The sequence below is a fragment of the Bos mutus genome, chromosome 6 (genome assembly GCF_027580195.1).
Source record: "Bos mutus isolate GX-2022 chromosome 6, NWIPB_WYAK_1.1, whole genome shotgun sequence".
Classification (NCBI taxonomy): Eukaryota; Metazoa; Chordata; class Mammalia; order Artiodactyla; family Bovidae; genus Bos; species Bos mutus.
The window spans coordinates 37,356,158-37,372,208 of NC_091622.1; the positions used below are offsets into that span (position 1 = coordinate 37,356,158).

Sequence of the window (16,051 nt, forward strand, 5' to 3'; positions counted from 1 at the left end):
CTGTATGCAGGTCAAGAAGCAACAGTTACCACCAGACATGGAACAATGGACTGGTTCCAAATTGGGAAAGGAGTACGTCAAGGCTGTATATTGTCACCCTGTTTATTTAACTTCTATGCAGAGTACATCATGTGAAATGCCAGGCTGGATGAGGCACAAGCTGGAATCAAGATTGCCAGGAGACGTTATCAATAACCTCAGGTATGTAGATGACACTACCCTTATGGCAGAAAGTGAAGAGGAACTAAAGAGTCTCTTGATGAAAGTGGAAGAGGAAAGTGAAAAAGCTGGCTTAAAACTCAACGTTGAAAAAACAAAGATCATGGCATCCTGTCCCATCACTTTATGGCAAATAGATGGGGAAACAATGACAGACTATTTTCTAGGGCTCCAAATTCACTGCAGATGGTGATGCAGCCACGAAGTTAAAAGATGCCTGCTCCTGGGAAGAAAAGCTATGGCCAACCTAGAGAGCATATTTAAAAGCAGAGACATTACTTTGCAGACAAACATTTGTCTAGTCAAAGCTATGGTTTTTCCAGTAGTCATGTATGGCTGTGAGAGTTGGATCATAAAGAAGGCTGAGTGCTGAAGTACTGATGCTTTTGAACTGTAGTGTTGGAGAAGACTCTAGAGAGTCCCTTGGACCACAAGAAGATCAAACCAGTCAATCCTAAAGGAAATCAATCCTGAATATTCATTGGAAGGACTGATGCTGAAGCTGAAGCTCCAATACTTTGGCCACCTTATGCAAAGAGCCAACACAGTAGAAAAGACCCTGATGCTGGGAAAGACTGAAGGCAGGAACAGAAGGGGATGACAGAAGACAAGATGGTTGGATGGCATTACTGACTCGATGGACATGGGTTTAAGCAAGCTCTGGGAGATGGTGAAGAACAGGGAAGCCTGGTGTGCTGCACTCTATGGGGTTTGCAAAGAGTCAGACATGACTGAACAACAACAATAATAATCCAATAGGACTAACGTTAAGAACGTATACTTATACTCTATAAGTAGAGGAGACACCAGAGAATGGGAGAGTGTCCTGCAAGCCAGGAAGAGAGCTCTCACCAGAAACAGAACCCTCCAGATCTTAGACTTTCCAGTCCCCAGAACTGTGAGACAATAAATCTCTACTGTTTAAGTCATGCAGTCCATGTTATTTTGTTATGGCAGCCTGAGCAGAGTAACATACTCTCTTTTTTGAAACTCAGTACTGGTTTTCCTCTGCCTCTTCCTGTCAATTCAAGTCATCCCACTCCACCTGGCTAATGCATGTTGCTAGTTCTCAAGTTTGAGTCCCAGGCTTTCTTTCCTTTTTATACTGTCAGCTCTCATCCATACTCAGTTTCAGTTATCAATGATATTCTAGCTATCTCAATTTTCCTGAGTACTCAACCTAAAGCAGCTTTACCAAAAATATCCTTGTATCACCTAATTTTATAACACAGATTTTATCACTGCCTTATGCTTTCTATTTTTCCCCCTCCCAATAAAACACAAGCTTGAAGAAAGTATAAATCCCTGTTGGTCTTGCTCAGTACATTATTTTCATCACCTAGCATATTGCAGCTGGATAAATATTTGTTAAAAAATGAATCTGGGATATTTTTTTCTGACCATAATGAGGTAACAAGATGAATCTGCCCTCTTACTTTATAAACAGCACACTAAATACATGAAATGTTTCTAAGATAAAGGATGACAGAAGTACAGATGACAGTGATTCCTGAAAAAAAGGAAATAAAAGGTGGTAAGTCCTAAAACTTGCTATGGTTTACTGCTTAGAGAGTTTCCAGACTGCAATAAAGGAGGAACCCAGAGCTTGGGAATCTTCCTGAAAAGGGAAGACAGAGTTTAGATGTACAGGAGTCCACAGTGACTAGAATATGTGGAGTACAGGAAAGACAGGGGCAGAGAGAGCTGGCTCCAGAGCTCCCTCCAAGTCTACAGATCAATACTGATCACACATAAATGTTTCCCAAGGCTGTGAAAAAGACCACTGAGAAGGACCAGATGGAAAATACCTACAGGCCATACAGGACTGGATATGACTGGTGTTGCCACCGAAAAATGGAACGTCCTCCTAGAACCTGGGTAAGTAGAGTCCCCAGATAGGTACTGGTGTGGCCTGACTAGTGGGGTAAAATCAGCCCCTGAAAGGACATAAACATGGCTTCTGAGAACCTACGTGGTCTACCCTTGACTTACTCTTCCATGTTCACCACATGTGACATCACGCTCCTCCTCCTCTGACTCAAGACACACCAGTCACGTCTTATCTAACTCCACAAGGGATACCAAGCCTCATGTTTTTTTCAGTCACTTCTTTCTTCCTGGAAAGTCATTCCTCCCCTCTCCATTCTCTGCTGCTTGGCCTAGTTGATGCCTACTCATTCTTCACAGCTCAGTTCAATGGACATTTCCTCAGAGACGTCTTCCTTTACTTTGCTGACTTGATAAGATCTCCCTATAAGGAATTCTCATAGTACCATCTACAAATTAAGAACTTGTAAGATTTGTATAACTTTTCTCAAATGTCTGCCTCTCCAAACAAAGCTGATCATGAATGGAGTGACATCTGGTTTTGTCCCCCATCATATTCCATATGACTACCATATTGCCTGGAACACAGGAGACAAAATTTTTTGAAAGAATAAATTAATGGGGTCTATAGATACTGGCTTCTAAAATCTATTATTCTATACATTTATATAACACATAAAGAAGCAAACAAATGAATTTTCCAGGTTTCCTAGAAATGGAATTGGAGGGGAAAAAAATGAAGCCAAGGTCTTGCTTAAAATTAACAAAAACAAGGAGGAAAAAACATGGCAGGAGGAAATAATTCAGATACCTGCTCTGCCTTTTTTGTTGTTCGTAATTAAACAATAGGTGAATTCAGTAGGCTGTTTATTATGATAATCACAGAATACTCAGCTCACTATAGGAAAAATGAGGAGAAAAATATGGTAGCCATGAGGGCTGAACTAAAAAATTTGAATTACTAAATGAATAGAGAGGATAAAAGGGGAGAAGAGAACATCTGAGGCAGGAATTTAAGGTATGAAGCACTGAAATAAATCTCTTAACAGGTGGTAGCAGCTGGTTAAGGAAGAGAAGGGTGACCCTTGAACCACTTACCTCAGATAGACAAAGCAGGTCTGGAGGCTGCAGGGAGAGAATAAAGATTTACAAAACAGAACAAAACTGGCATTGATGGCTCCCCCAGCACCACTCTGCTGGATACAGACAGGTCTTGTCCCAGGGAGATAAAACAAAATAAAATAACTACAAGTCAGAAATGTACTGGATTGTGTGGCAAGAGGGAGTGGACAACAGGAAGGGAGTGGATAGGTTTTGGGAATGAACTGGATATAATAATCTTAATTTACTAAAAGCAAAAAAAAAAGACAATAAATTTTTTTTCTAGTCACATCATATCAAAATTCTACCAATAAAAATGGGTCAGCAAACTTTTTCTGCAAAGGGTCACGATATTTTAGTCTTTGTGGGTTTAGGATCTCTGTTGCAACTACAAAATTCAGCTTTTGCAGCATAAAACAGCAATAGACAAAACACAGAAGTGAATGATCATGGCAATGTTCCAATAAAACTACTTAAAAGGCAGGCTGGGGGCCAGACACCTCAGTTTGGAAAGTTAATCTTGTTTGAAAATAGTGCTGTATTTCATATCCATTAATAGGGTGAATCAACCAAATTATCTTTCTTCAAGTTTTAGTAATTATGTTGTTAAACTGAAAAAACAACTTGAAATATTTTTTGCTAAGTTTCCTGAGTTACTTTGTAACTCTAGTGTCTAACAATGCCCAGTAGATCAAAAGAAAAATATACAATATTTGTTGAATAAATGGAATAGTTTTCCATGAAAGATATGGGGCAATTAGTAAAGCAGAATATTCTGTAATGGTTGACAAAGCAATGAGATATAAGATATGTGAGAGAAATTCTAGGAAAAAAAAGATAAGGAATTACCAAAGTAGCTGTTTCATAATGCAATATTACTATATTAAAACTCTTTAAAACCTAAGTCTTCTTCTCTTTAGTCAGTTTCTATGAAAATTACAATAATGGGGAAAATATCTAATTATAAACAGAATGTATTAAAGCCTTTTTTATTTCCTTAGAATGCTTTAAATTACTGGGTCACAGTTTTAATATTTTTACTGATGGCACTGGCAAGTAACAAGACGATAATACAAAGCTCATGTAAAAAAGAACAGGTCGATATATTTATTATTTTTTACATTAAAATATGTCTTTTTTATCCAGTTTTGACCAAATTAATTAAGAGTGTGGTTTAATTAAGACTCAAGGAGACTCTGATCTCGTATGTTTTCCTAAACTCGTAAGGTATTTTCTTATGATTTTTAATACAGAGAGGAAAGCCACCTGAACTGACTGCTACTTCCTTTCTTGATTCATTATGAAATGAAATCTATACAAAAATGAAACTTATAAAACAGACTTATCAAAATGTGATTATTTTGGCCTGAATGTTATTTACTAGAGTCATCTTTTCATGGTGAATCTTAGTAAAGCACTTACAATTTAATTCTGATTAACAATTTATGTACAAAAGCAAGTCTAGTATATAAATTAACTTATATATTTATAGTCACTGCATTCTTTCTGGTAACATCACAGTAAGTACAGAGAAAGCCTAGCAGGAAACTATGTAGAGTGGTGTTTCCAAAACTATGTTCTGGGGCTTCCCAGGTGGCGCTCGTGGCGCCTGCCAATGCAGGAGACACTGGTTTGATCCCTGGGTCAGGAAACTCCCCTGGAGAAGGAAATGGCAATCCATCCCAGTATCCATGCCTGGACAGACGAACGATGGGGTTGCAAAGACTGAAGCAACTTAGCATGCAAACTATGTTCTATGGGACATAAAGTTTGGAGAACGTGTTTTAACATACTAATGGGGCACTATGATTCGGTAAGCACGAGAAAGAGAAATGAGCATTTCGCAATGTTACTGGACTACAGAACACTGTGCACACAGAACATCTTGGTGGACCAGTTTTTCCTGGAATATAACTTTGGAATGCTTGTGTAGCAAACCAGATTAAAGTGACTGAATCATTTGGAAACACTTTTCTATCAAAATGAAATTTAGAAAATCATCTACTCTGCAGCTGATGCTGCTAAGTCACTTCAGTCATGTCCGTCCCTGGGATTCTCCGGGCAAGAACACTGGAGTGGGTTGCCATTTCCTTCTCCAAAGTGTGAAAGTGAAAAGTGAAAGTGAAGTCACTCAGTCAAGTCTGACTCTTCGCGACCCCTTGGACTGCAGCCTACCAGGCTCCTCTGAACACGGGATTTTCCAGGCAAGAGTACTGGAGTGGGTTGCCACTGCCTTCTCCATCATCTACTCTAGTGCTTCATAATTTCCATTAGGTAATATGATGCTGAATGTTACATGAAGTAACTCTAAATTTTACTTTTAACTGTTAAAGGATATTCTGTGCTGAGGTTGCCTCAACCGTACAAATTTAAAACAGTATCTTGAATTAGGACTCAGAAAAATATGATAAAACGTTCATTAGCAGGACCAGAGAAGGACGCATGGTTAGTTTCAGTTTTAGGTAATTAAAAGAGTGTATCATTAATTTCAAATCACCCATCAGTGACATATCTCAGAGAAAACCAGAATTCTGAGTGGAAATATATATATATATATATAGAGAGAGAGAGAGAGAGAGAGAGAGAGAGAGACAGAGTTTTTTTTTTTTTTTTGAGGACAGAAGACAAAACCGGAGAAACTGACAAACTGAACTTTTTTCAGTCATCTCAGAATCCAATTGAAAGTGTAAACCTGAGTTGAATTTTTATAGAAAAATTTAACATTTTAGGAAAAATAATATGAGGATAGTAGCTTTAAGTACATAGTAGGTTATTCTGGCCTGAAACTTCAGAGGTGTCCAAAGTCCATTTATTATATCCAGCTGTATATCAATTAGGAAAAGGCACACATTTGCTTTAGGAACTCAAACAACACTGACATTAAAGAGGTCTATGTTATTATTTTCAATAGTCACACATAATTTTAGACCATTATCACCACAAAAATTGTCTCTTACAGCTGGTCCTTCACACACCCCATTCTGCCCTCTCTTCTAATCTATATTGTGTGCAGCTATTAGAAAAAGACTTCTTAGAAGTAGTTTGACCATGTAATTTATCACAATTCAAAGAATAAATTCTTAGTTTGATCTCTTTTCCTTCTGTTACACCCACTTGGTGAACACAGTTACTATTAAGTAAAATGGCCCATCTTTCTCCCAAGCTTTACATTCTGGTAACTGAGATAAAATCACAAGCTGTTCAATCCTATTACTTATTGAGATGTATTTCAAACATTATCCAGAGCTCAATACTCACCATAAAACTCTTAGATTACCTCTTGATTCACAGAAAATAGTCTACTATCCTAAACATTCTCCCCATAAATTATAAACTGATTTATATCCTCCTAAAAATCATTCCCACTATTCTCATGTTTTCGGCTTCCCAGGTGGCAGTAATGGTAAAAGAACCTGCCTGCAATGCAGGAGAGGTAATTACTGAGGCTTTTATCCCTGGGTGGGGAAGATCCGTTGGAGGATGGCATGGCAACCCACTCCAGTATTCTCGCCTGGAGAATTTCATGGACAGAGGAGACTGGCGGGCTGTGGTCCATAGTGTCGCAGAGTTGGACATGGCTGAAGCAACTTAGCACGCACACATGCATTCTCATGTCTTAGGCGAGAAAAGACTCTTGGGGCCAACACCAATCTCTCTAACGATTCTCATGATACCCCACTATCAAGTCAGGGGCTTCACTCCATTTCCCCTATTTGCCATCTCATTTTTCTACTTTAGTCTTTCATTTTCCAGTGGTTTCTTCCCATTGGCATCTAAACATCCTTCAACTGGGCTTCCTCTCACTACTTCCCTATTTTCTCACCAATCTGCAATTTACATTTTTCTGTGCTAATTTTCTTCATTTCTTTTTCCTGAATTTACTCAATCATAAGAGTTCTGACTCTAAAATAACCTCTTGTGCTACACAGAAGATGTCAAGACCTAACTGACCTCTTATTAACACTTTACACTGTTGTTTTTTTCCTTTCTTAAAACGTATTTCCTGTCACCATCCTCTGCTGGCTTTCCTCTTATCTCCTGGCTACTTTCACTAGTCTCCTTTTGTACACTTTTCTTTTCTCCGTATCTTTGGGGCTCTGAGACGCTATGTTCTTCACATTTTACACTGAACAGTCTCTTCCACTCTCATGGCTTCAATTATTTGCTGGCCCCCAAATCTTTATCTCTAGCTGAGACCTCTCTCCTGAGCAAAAACTCTTAACTAGTTGCATCCTAAGTATCTTTTCTTGGATACCCCACTAGATATCTCAAACTTTATATGTTTAAAACTGAACACCTAGAGTGAATATTACAATCACCTACCCAGATGTCCAAGCCAAAAACCTGATGTTAAACTTTATTCTTCTATTCTCTAAGACTGATTCTACTTCATGGATGTCTCTCAGATATATCCATTCTTCCCCAATACTGACACTATCAGGGCTCCAGATTTTTTTTTTTTTTTCATTAACTGATGCTGACCTCACAATTTGTGCTATGCCTCCATCAGCAGCTTTATCTTTTGCCATTTTTTCAACTACCCTACTGCCCCTTCCTAAATTCCTATTTTATGTCTTAGCTATATGAACTAGATTAATCAGTGTTCCAGACAACCCTGCTCTCTTCAGTCAACCACATTTTCCCCATGCAATTTGCTTCTGCCTGAAGTACTCTCTGTACTTCTAATACTTTGTCATTCTTCAAATTCCAGCTTAGAAGCAAGAATCCTTGCATAATTCTCTGACCCTGGGTTCAACTTCCCTATGTGCCCCTATAGTGCATCTCTCTCTCCCATCATAGCACTCATCTTTCCATGAATTGCCTATTCACTATCTTGCATAAGATGGTAAGCTCCTCAAGAGTACAAAACATGACTTTTACCATTCTATCCCCTTAAAACATATAATATCACACTTAAAACATAAAATACACTCTATATTTTGAATAAATAAGCAATATAGATCTTATTTTCTTACTTAGATGGAAAAAAGCTTTTTGAATCTTCTATCGTGCCTAAGAGCATATTGTAGGCATTCATTAAGTATTTGTTAAAACAAGAATTCAATAGAATTGCACTTCTTCTTCCTTTCCATGTTTACAGTAGATATAAGCAGTACAAATGTCATCAAGTGTAAGTTTTAAAATTTCTGTGTACTAAACTGTATCTATACGGTTAATCTTGAAAAGTTTAAAAACAAGACATTTTCAAGTAAAAGCAAAACTCTTCATCAACAGAAATATTCCATTAATTCATTATTACATTGTCAAATGAATTTTCCTAGAAAAGTCCTATTGTTAAAAGTCTCAAACTTCCAGTCACTATGTATTCAATGAAGAAGAAAAACACACATAAAATAATGAATTTTAGTGTCACTTTCAAAGAGGCAAAAAGAAGTATGGAGTATCAAGAATAATGAAAAAAAAAAAAAACACAACACCTTAAGAAACATTTAAAAATCAGATAATATAACAAATATTGCTATAAATACAACTTTATAAAAATAATGTCCTTGTTGATTGAGTGGGGGAAAAAAGAATGTTAAAACAAAGAAGGAAAGTTATCAGTAAAAGATAAATAAAACTTTGAGCAGAACAGGAACTATTACTATGAATTTTTAAAATGAGAAAAGGTGAAAAACAACTCCTAATATGATACTAAAGTTTTTTTAAATGTTACAAAAGGATTTGAAATTAATTTGAAAAAGTAACAATTAGGCATCTTCCATCTTATTTTTCTAGGGTGATATATTTAGTGAGATGAAGAATCATATTAAAATACATTTACATTTATACCTTAGAAAGATACAATGGTTAAGCTGGAAGTAACAAAATACAGTTCTGTTGAGAAATGACAATACAAACTATCTTTAGTATGAAATGAGGATGGTGTAAAGAATTAAAAATGAAACATTACACTTTATTCTCCATTCATGGCAATCTTTTAAAAATATGTGAACTTATTTTTAGGTGAATTATAAGCTCTTTTGAAAAAAATAACTATTAGACTTCGTCCCTCTTTTTTCCTGACATACTATTTGTTGTGTTATTTTTAGTTATCCTTAGGCCAAGGAACAAAGGGCGTTACTTTTAGGTTTGATACATTTTTAATAATGGAGACTCTAATTTGACCATCTTTAACATTTTAATGATTTATGTTAGTTAAAAATTTTAATCACTGCACGTGAGATATACAGAAATAGGTTATTATAAAAGTTATTCAGTTAAGTAATTGAATTTTGGGGTTCATAATAATCTTCTAACCTATTAAAACTTGAGTTTAATTACTGTTTTTAATGTTCCAATTTAAGACCTGAAAGTGTTTTTTTTAGCTTTTAAAAAAGTTTTTTAAAAACATAAGAAAAAATTAAGCCACTAATACCTCTCGGGCCACACAAAAGACTCCCCTAAAATATACAATGTAACAATGCAACCATATGATAAAATATCCTTAAATATCCAAATGTAACCCAGTAACCCTGCATTTCTTCACTCTTTCATGTCACAGAAGAAATCAACAAACACTAACACACTCTTACATACCCTAAATTGTCTAGCACCTATCAAGAAGCAGAATTGGAACTGGTTACGATGGCAACTAGTGTTTACATCCCATTTTTGCTAGGTTCAAGGGGTAACGGTCTCCCTGAGGCACCAATGTCAGGTTGGTATAACTGAGTAAAGCTCATAATTACTTGCTAAAGTAATTTCAGTTTGCATTCTAAATTTACCATTACCTTAAAATTACCTGTATATGATTTTCTCCTTTGGTAGGTGAGGTATTATCTCTATAAAGAAATCCTCATCTTTATATCTATGGAATCAATGTCAGATATGAAAAAACTATTTAATAAGTTGCTGACATATTGGAAAAAAAAATCTTGACACTTTTAAATAGACTCTAAAAGTGGTTCCCAAAGCAGTATCAAAGGGCCTAACAACTTAATGGTGAATGTGAGATTGATACCCTAGGATTATTATATATGTTATGGTCTTCATCAAGTCAACCATGAGATAGTTTTTACTTTCCAGATGGTCTCAAAGTTACTAATTTATCATTAGATAATAAATATATATTAGCTTGTAGTGTAGTAGTAAATTTTTAGATAGCTACTTGGGCATATTTATTTGTCAAACTGTTCTCTATATTTTATATTAGATCAGATGCAAAACAAGAGAGTATTTACATTAATATTTTAGAAGCTTTCTATGTCTCAAATATACTTTTCTTGAAATCCTGGACACATTTAGATGTGGGGAAGTTCACTGGGACATTTAGCAGCACCTAATTTCATGAGTTTCATACTAGGTGCCAAGAAATTAGATTGTCCAAATATTTTAGAAATAAAACTAAATCAACTGTTCCTCTTCTATCCATCATCTGATATTCCACTCAAGGCACCTACAATGAAACTAAAATTAAGTAGAGAAAAACTTACCTAGTTGGTATTTTGAAAAATAGTTTGCCATTTGTCCACTGTTGCAAGACTGTCGTTTATGTCTTTTTGTTGACATTTCTGTGGTCTTCCATGGTGGTCTTTTTCTTTTGTTCAATTTGCTAAGAACTTCACAATTATCAGAAGGATTCTTGTCATAGTTAACACATTTATTTAATTTACTATTTTCAAGTTGGGCAGGAAATTTATCACTTGAAGGACTATTTGCTTTAGCATTTTCTATTTCTTTAGATTGCTTTTTAAAAGAATTTTGCCTAGCAGACTGGGATCTTAAGGTAAAGCGCTTTGATTCTTCTATGTGAGTTTGATGATTACTTCCACAGTTAACAGATTCAGGAGAGTAAATGATGGTATTTAACTTAAAAGTATTTCTGTGTTCGAGATAGTTGATCTTCCTCAAAAATATTCTACAGTCTTTTAAGGTTTTTGATCTCCAATTATTTGAACATACATTTCCTAGTCTTGGTCCCTTTTCAAAATCTTTTTGGCTGCAGTTTGTTCCATTCTCCTTTGCTTCTGAGTTAAATTTATTCTCTAAACTAGCATGTGTTTTGAAATCAGACATGGCCAACCTCTGTTGCAAAAAGTTATCCCTGATCTCAGGTGGGAAAATAAACTGATTATCTACTGTGTTTTTTCCTTGGAGTGGGACATCAGCATTTGTTACTCCCTCAGTCTTACTCAAAAGTTGGTTCTGGCAAAAAAATCTTAAGTTCCTCCTCTTAGATATCCAAGCACCTGTCCCATGGCTGTGCAGCTTTCCCTGTCTTCTCCACCTTTCATGATGCAACCTCTTAAACTCAGTTCTTTTTAATCTAGTTAGTGTTAAATTACTTTTCACATTTAAGAGTGGGGAGCTAACCATTTTATGCAGTATATGCAACTTCCCTGCTGACTTTGAAGGCGAAGATAGTGCAAATTTTTTAAAGTGCTTTCTGAAAGGGCTGGTATTAAAATCAGAATATTTGGTCCCTAATTTAATTCCTCTGGTGTTTATTACTTCCAAAGGGTTTCGTGCATTTGCTTTTCTAACTAGTGAAAGAGACTGTGTTTCTGTTGTTTGCATAAACCAGGTACAGAGTTCATTCAAATCATACTTTTTCTGAAAAAGCATTTTTACGGGTGAAACCTCAAGTTCTAAAAGACAGGTCTCCAAAGGGCTTGCTATTTTGAAGTTATCATTTTCAATGTGGTCTCTTTTTTTATGAACACAATTTTCAGCTTCATCTCCACTCACAGGCACCCAAGCATTTGTTATTTGTTCAAATCTATTGTTTAATTCCTCTAATAAGGAATCGTTTGAAGTAGAAGCAGCCCACCACCTGAGCAAAGGGTTTGATGAAATTATAGGGTCCAAGGATACTTCAGAATTGGGTATTAATTTATCTTCCAAATGCTTTTTTGCATTCCTTGAATTTCTAGCTCCTGGCGGACCTTTGGAAGCTATTTTAATCCTTGACTGCTTATGTTTGTCCTCCTGACTTTTACCTTTCTGCAAATGGAGCTTATATGACTTATGGAGCAGGGAATTTCTATAAATAAGTGAACTAGAAGATGCTAATGAATGTAAGAAATGCAGAGATGGTTTTCGATCCCTAATGGAATGTCTCAAAGGTACAGCAGCAACCATACTTTCTGACTCATTCTTGAGTTTGTCAGCTTCAGTGTGCCTTGTATCCATGGTGTACTGGTGATTTTCTTCAGGCAGATTTTTCTGGAATATATTCTCTTGTTCTAAAGGAGGTAAGCAGCTGCTAATACTCACTTCTCTCTCCTGAGGTGAAATTCTATTGATAGTCACAGATATGCCAGAGATTTTCACTTTTGCAGGTCTACCAGGCTTCCTAATTATTGCCAAAGGCTTGTGATTTGGTCGAATAATGTTCTTGGACGGTTGAGGTATCACAGGCTTGTTCTTGAAAGGTCTAACATATTCAAAGCCAGACCCCAAGATTTCACTTTCAGTAGTCAAACTTGAAATAGCACTTATTCTTTCACCCAAGTCAGTGTCATATTCTCTAATATTTCTGAGACTATTATATTCTGTTGGAAAATCAGTAACATTTTTTAAAGACATACCGTTGCTTTTGTTTATACTTCCTTCAGAAACATGCCTTTTAGTTCTTCTTGACCTTCCATAAATAACAGTTACTGTAATACTCTTCTGATATATACCTTCTTTTACTTCTGATATGAGAGACTCTGGGCTTTTCTTTTCAGCACTAATGGGCTCATTTTGGCAAATGGCAATGTCTGTTTGGTCAGTTTTAGGTTTCGGTGGTCTTCCAATTGGTCGCTTTATCTGTTTCACAACCTGGGGACCTATTTTTTTAGGTCTACCTGGTTTTCTTTTAAAAGATGAATCAATCGTACTGCTTGAATACTCTTTAGGTAACTCTTGTGGCTTATCATTCTTCATATCATCTGTAAACACTGCAGAGGATTCTGCCATTTCTTTTGCACAATTAAATTTGTTTAGTTCTTTTTGCAAAGTGTCACTATCATTAAGATTAGAACTATAATTTGCAGAGTTAGCATTTGGGATAGTCTCATTTGTTTCTTTTCTATTTTCAGTTACTTGATGAGTTGGTTGCTTTTCAGAAGAAAAATCATGATTTGATTCGGAATTATTGACTGAAGTTAAGGTATATTTGACTCCTTCACTGCTTTTAACCTCAGATAAAAACATGAGTTTGATAGGACTAGAATAGGTGGCAAAAGAAGAGCTTTCAATGGCTTCATATTTTGTTGGTACATTTTCAACACTGGAAATCAAGCTACTTGTGTTTAAAACAGATGACTTTTTCTGGTTTAGTCGTTTGCTATTCAAATCTATTGTAGGTATATGATTGGTTTTAATATTGGTGGATGCTACTATGGATTTTGATAAACTTTTCTCTTTACATGTCATTCTACTTACAGTCAGAGTCATATTTCTACCAGCAGGTTGATCTTTACCATCAACTTCTATCAATTTCTTGGATGCTTTATACCCTTCTGATAATGACTGATTATTCCAAGACTTTTTGGCCATATTTATTGTGTCTTCCAAACGTTCCACAACAACTTGTAAATTAGAATTCATTGCAATTTTGTTTAAATCTATACTATGTGAGCTTTCAACCTGAATATTTTTTACTTCATCTTTTCCTTTGGTAGAGTCAGAAACTTTTTTGGCCTTAGGGGATTTTTTGAAAACATAATTATTTGTTACATATATAGAATACCACCCTGGTGGTACAATATTTCGTTTGGTTCTGCTCAAAAGTCCAGGGATATCACTTTTCAAAGGAGTTTGAGTATTCTCTAATTTTGGATTCTCTTTATGATTTTGCAAAAACTTTTTCCTAGCCACAGATTTCTCCTGTGATCTCCTTATGCTCATTTTCTCAGGAGAAGCTGTTTTAAAGCTTTCTGAAAATGCATCAAAAGCCAAGTTAGTTTCTAAATTACTTAGAGGTAGTTGCAATGACTGTAATCCATAATCTGGTAAAAATGATGTTTCCACATGATTATTATCTTGCAGGCTTTTAGAATTCTGTAAAGAAGGTCCTTGGCAATGATAGAATTGCTCTTTGTCTGCTGAAAAGAGTTCATCATTGTGCAAAAACTTCCTTGGATTTTTTTCGGTGTATTTTTTTCTCATAAAGTTTTCATCAAGACTAGCAAGTTCTCTTTTTATCTGTAATGACTGCCTTCTGAATATGGGTGAGTCAGGAGAGCTGTGCATTGCAAATAAGGTTTCTTGACGCTTTCGAAATCTTGTCTGAATAATTTTATTTTCTATCTTTTTATCATGTTGACTCAGTAATTCCATAAAACTGTAATCACTGGCCTTTGCATTATGCAAAAGAGAGGTTATTAAATCTCTCAATTTTAAATCATTATCTGTACTGCAATCACTGCTAGATAATTGTATAAGGTTTGTCATATCTATTGTTTCTATTGATTTTAATTTTTCATTAATACGATCCATTAAATCTTGAAAAATTATAGTAGTTTCACCCTTTTCATGATTTGTAGTACAATTATTGCTGTCTTCTAAGAGCAAAGAATCAGAGTTACCGGATTTTTTAGTTTTAGGCATTTTACCTTCATGATCATCTTCATCATTGCTTATTTCTGCTGGTGTCAGAGATGGAGGCTGGTTAATGTTTGTTTCAAGTCTATTATTTTCTAAGGCTGAACACTCCGAGATGACATCTTTCAATTTTTCAAATCCTTCAGCCTGCACAGGTGATAATGGTGGGGGTGAGGGACTTCGAGATCTACAAACATCTTGAAGATTTACTGAAACATCACCTATTTCCCTTGATGAATGAGGACTCTGAAAGCCTGATTCTGTGGAATCAATGTCTGCTAACAGTCCAGAACAGCACCTGTGAGAATTGTAACTGTTTGCAATTCCTCTATTCACTACCTTCTTAATATGCTCAATAGTTACAGTTTGACAAGATAAACAATGTAAATCTTTAATACAGACTGGCAGAGGCACAAAACCAGGGCTTTGTCTTTCATTGTGTAAATACCCTCTTTCTGCCAGCCTATATTCACAACTACAGAACAGACCATCTAAATCATCTTCAATAAGGGGATTCTGAGACTCTGAAGACACAGTATAGGATGAATTACAACAGCAAAGAGAAGCAGCATTCTGCTCTTGGACTAGAAATTTCAACATAGCCAAAACTTGTTCCTGGTGATGTATGCACAAAGATTCCAAAACTTTGCTTAATGCTGATTTTCCTTTTTCCATTTTAGTAGCTTCCTCTGATTTTGCATCAACAGTTGAACTAAAAATAAAAATCAAACAAAAAATGAATTACAGCAAAAATACTAATATCATAAGGAATTTTAACAGAGCTTGAAATAGATATTTTGATATCGCTGGACTTCTAATTCCTATGGAGAGCTGTGAAAGTGATATCTTGATTATTGTTTACCAAAAATATAATGAAGCACTTATGATAATTCCCTATGACAAAATATGAGTCAAAGCAAAACCCTATGTTTTGTGTAATATAAAGGCTGCTACTGATAGATATGGTTATATTTACAGATTGCTAATGTTTAGTGCTTTGGCTATATTAAGAATATTTAACGGAAAGTGCTTCAGAAGGAGTTAAAATTTTTATAAAGTAGACATTTTATAAGTTATTTGGTAGTTATCAGTCCATATTAGTACAAATAAGATAAATAAGATATAGGGAAAATCTTTCTTATCTTTATTTAAAATAAAGATAATACCTTTATTTAAAAAAGATAAAATATTTTTCAGGTAGTGAAAATAAAATTATTAATAAAACGTTTTATATAGTCAAAAGGAAAGTTAAGGGATTTAGATTTCATATAAATAACAGGCGTTTTAACCTAGTAATAAAATAAAAATTTAAGCTATTTAAAAATGTAATCTATTTTTAATTTATTTTAAATACTTAATTAATTACATC

General features: G+C 35.3%; 1 protein-coding gene across 3 annotated transcripts in view; it reads right to left on the minus strand.

Moving 5' to 3' along the window:
• Positions 1–16,051, minus strand: part of LCORL (ligand dependent nuclear receptor corepressor like) — a 173,747-nt gene that overhangs the window by 8,717 nt on the left and 148,979 nt on the right. For 2 of the 3 annotated variants that reach the window (XM_070372175.1, XM_070372174.1), the window contains 2 exons: positions 10,584–15,394; positions 3,145–3,171 (listed from right to left, as the gene is read on the minus strand). The exons of the other annotated variant lie outside the window; for it this stretch is intronic. In XM_070372175.1, coding sequence (XP_070228276.1) covers positions 3,146–3,171; positions 10,584–15,394 — 4,837 coding nt within the window. In that variant the 3' untranslated portion in view covers position 3,145. The remainder of the gene's footprint in view (positions 1–3,144; positions 3,172–10,583; positions 15,395–16,051) is intronic. 3 annotated transcript variants of the gene reach the window in all.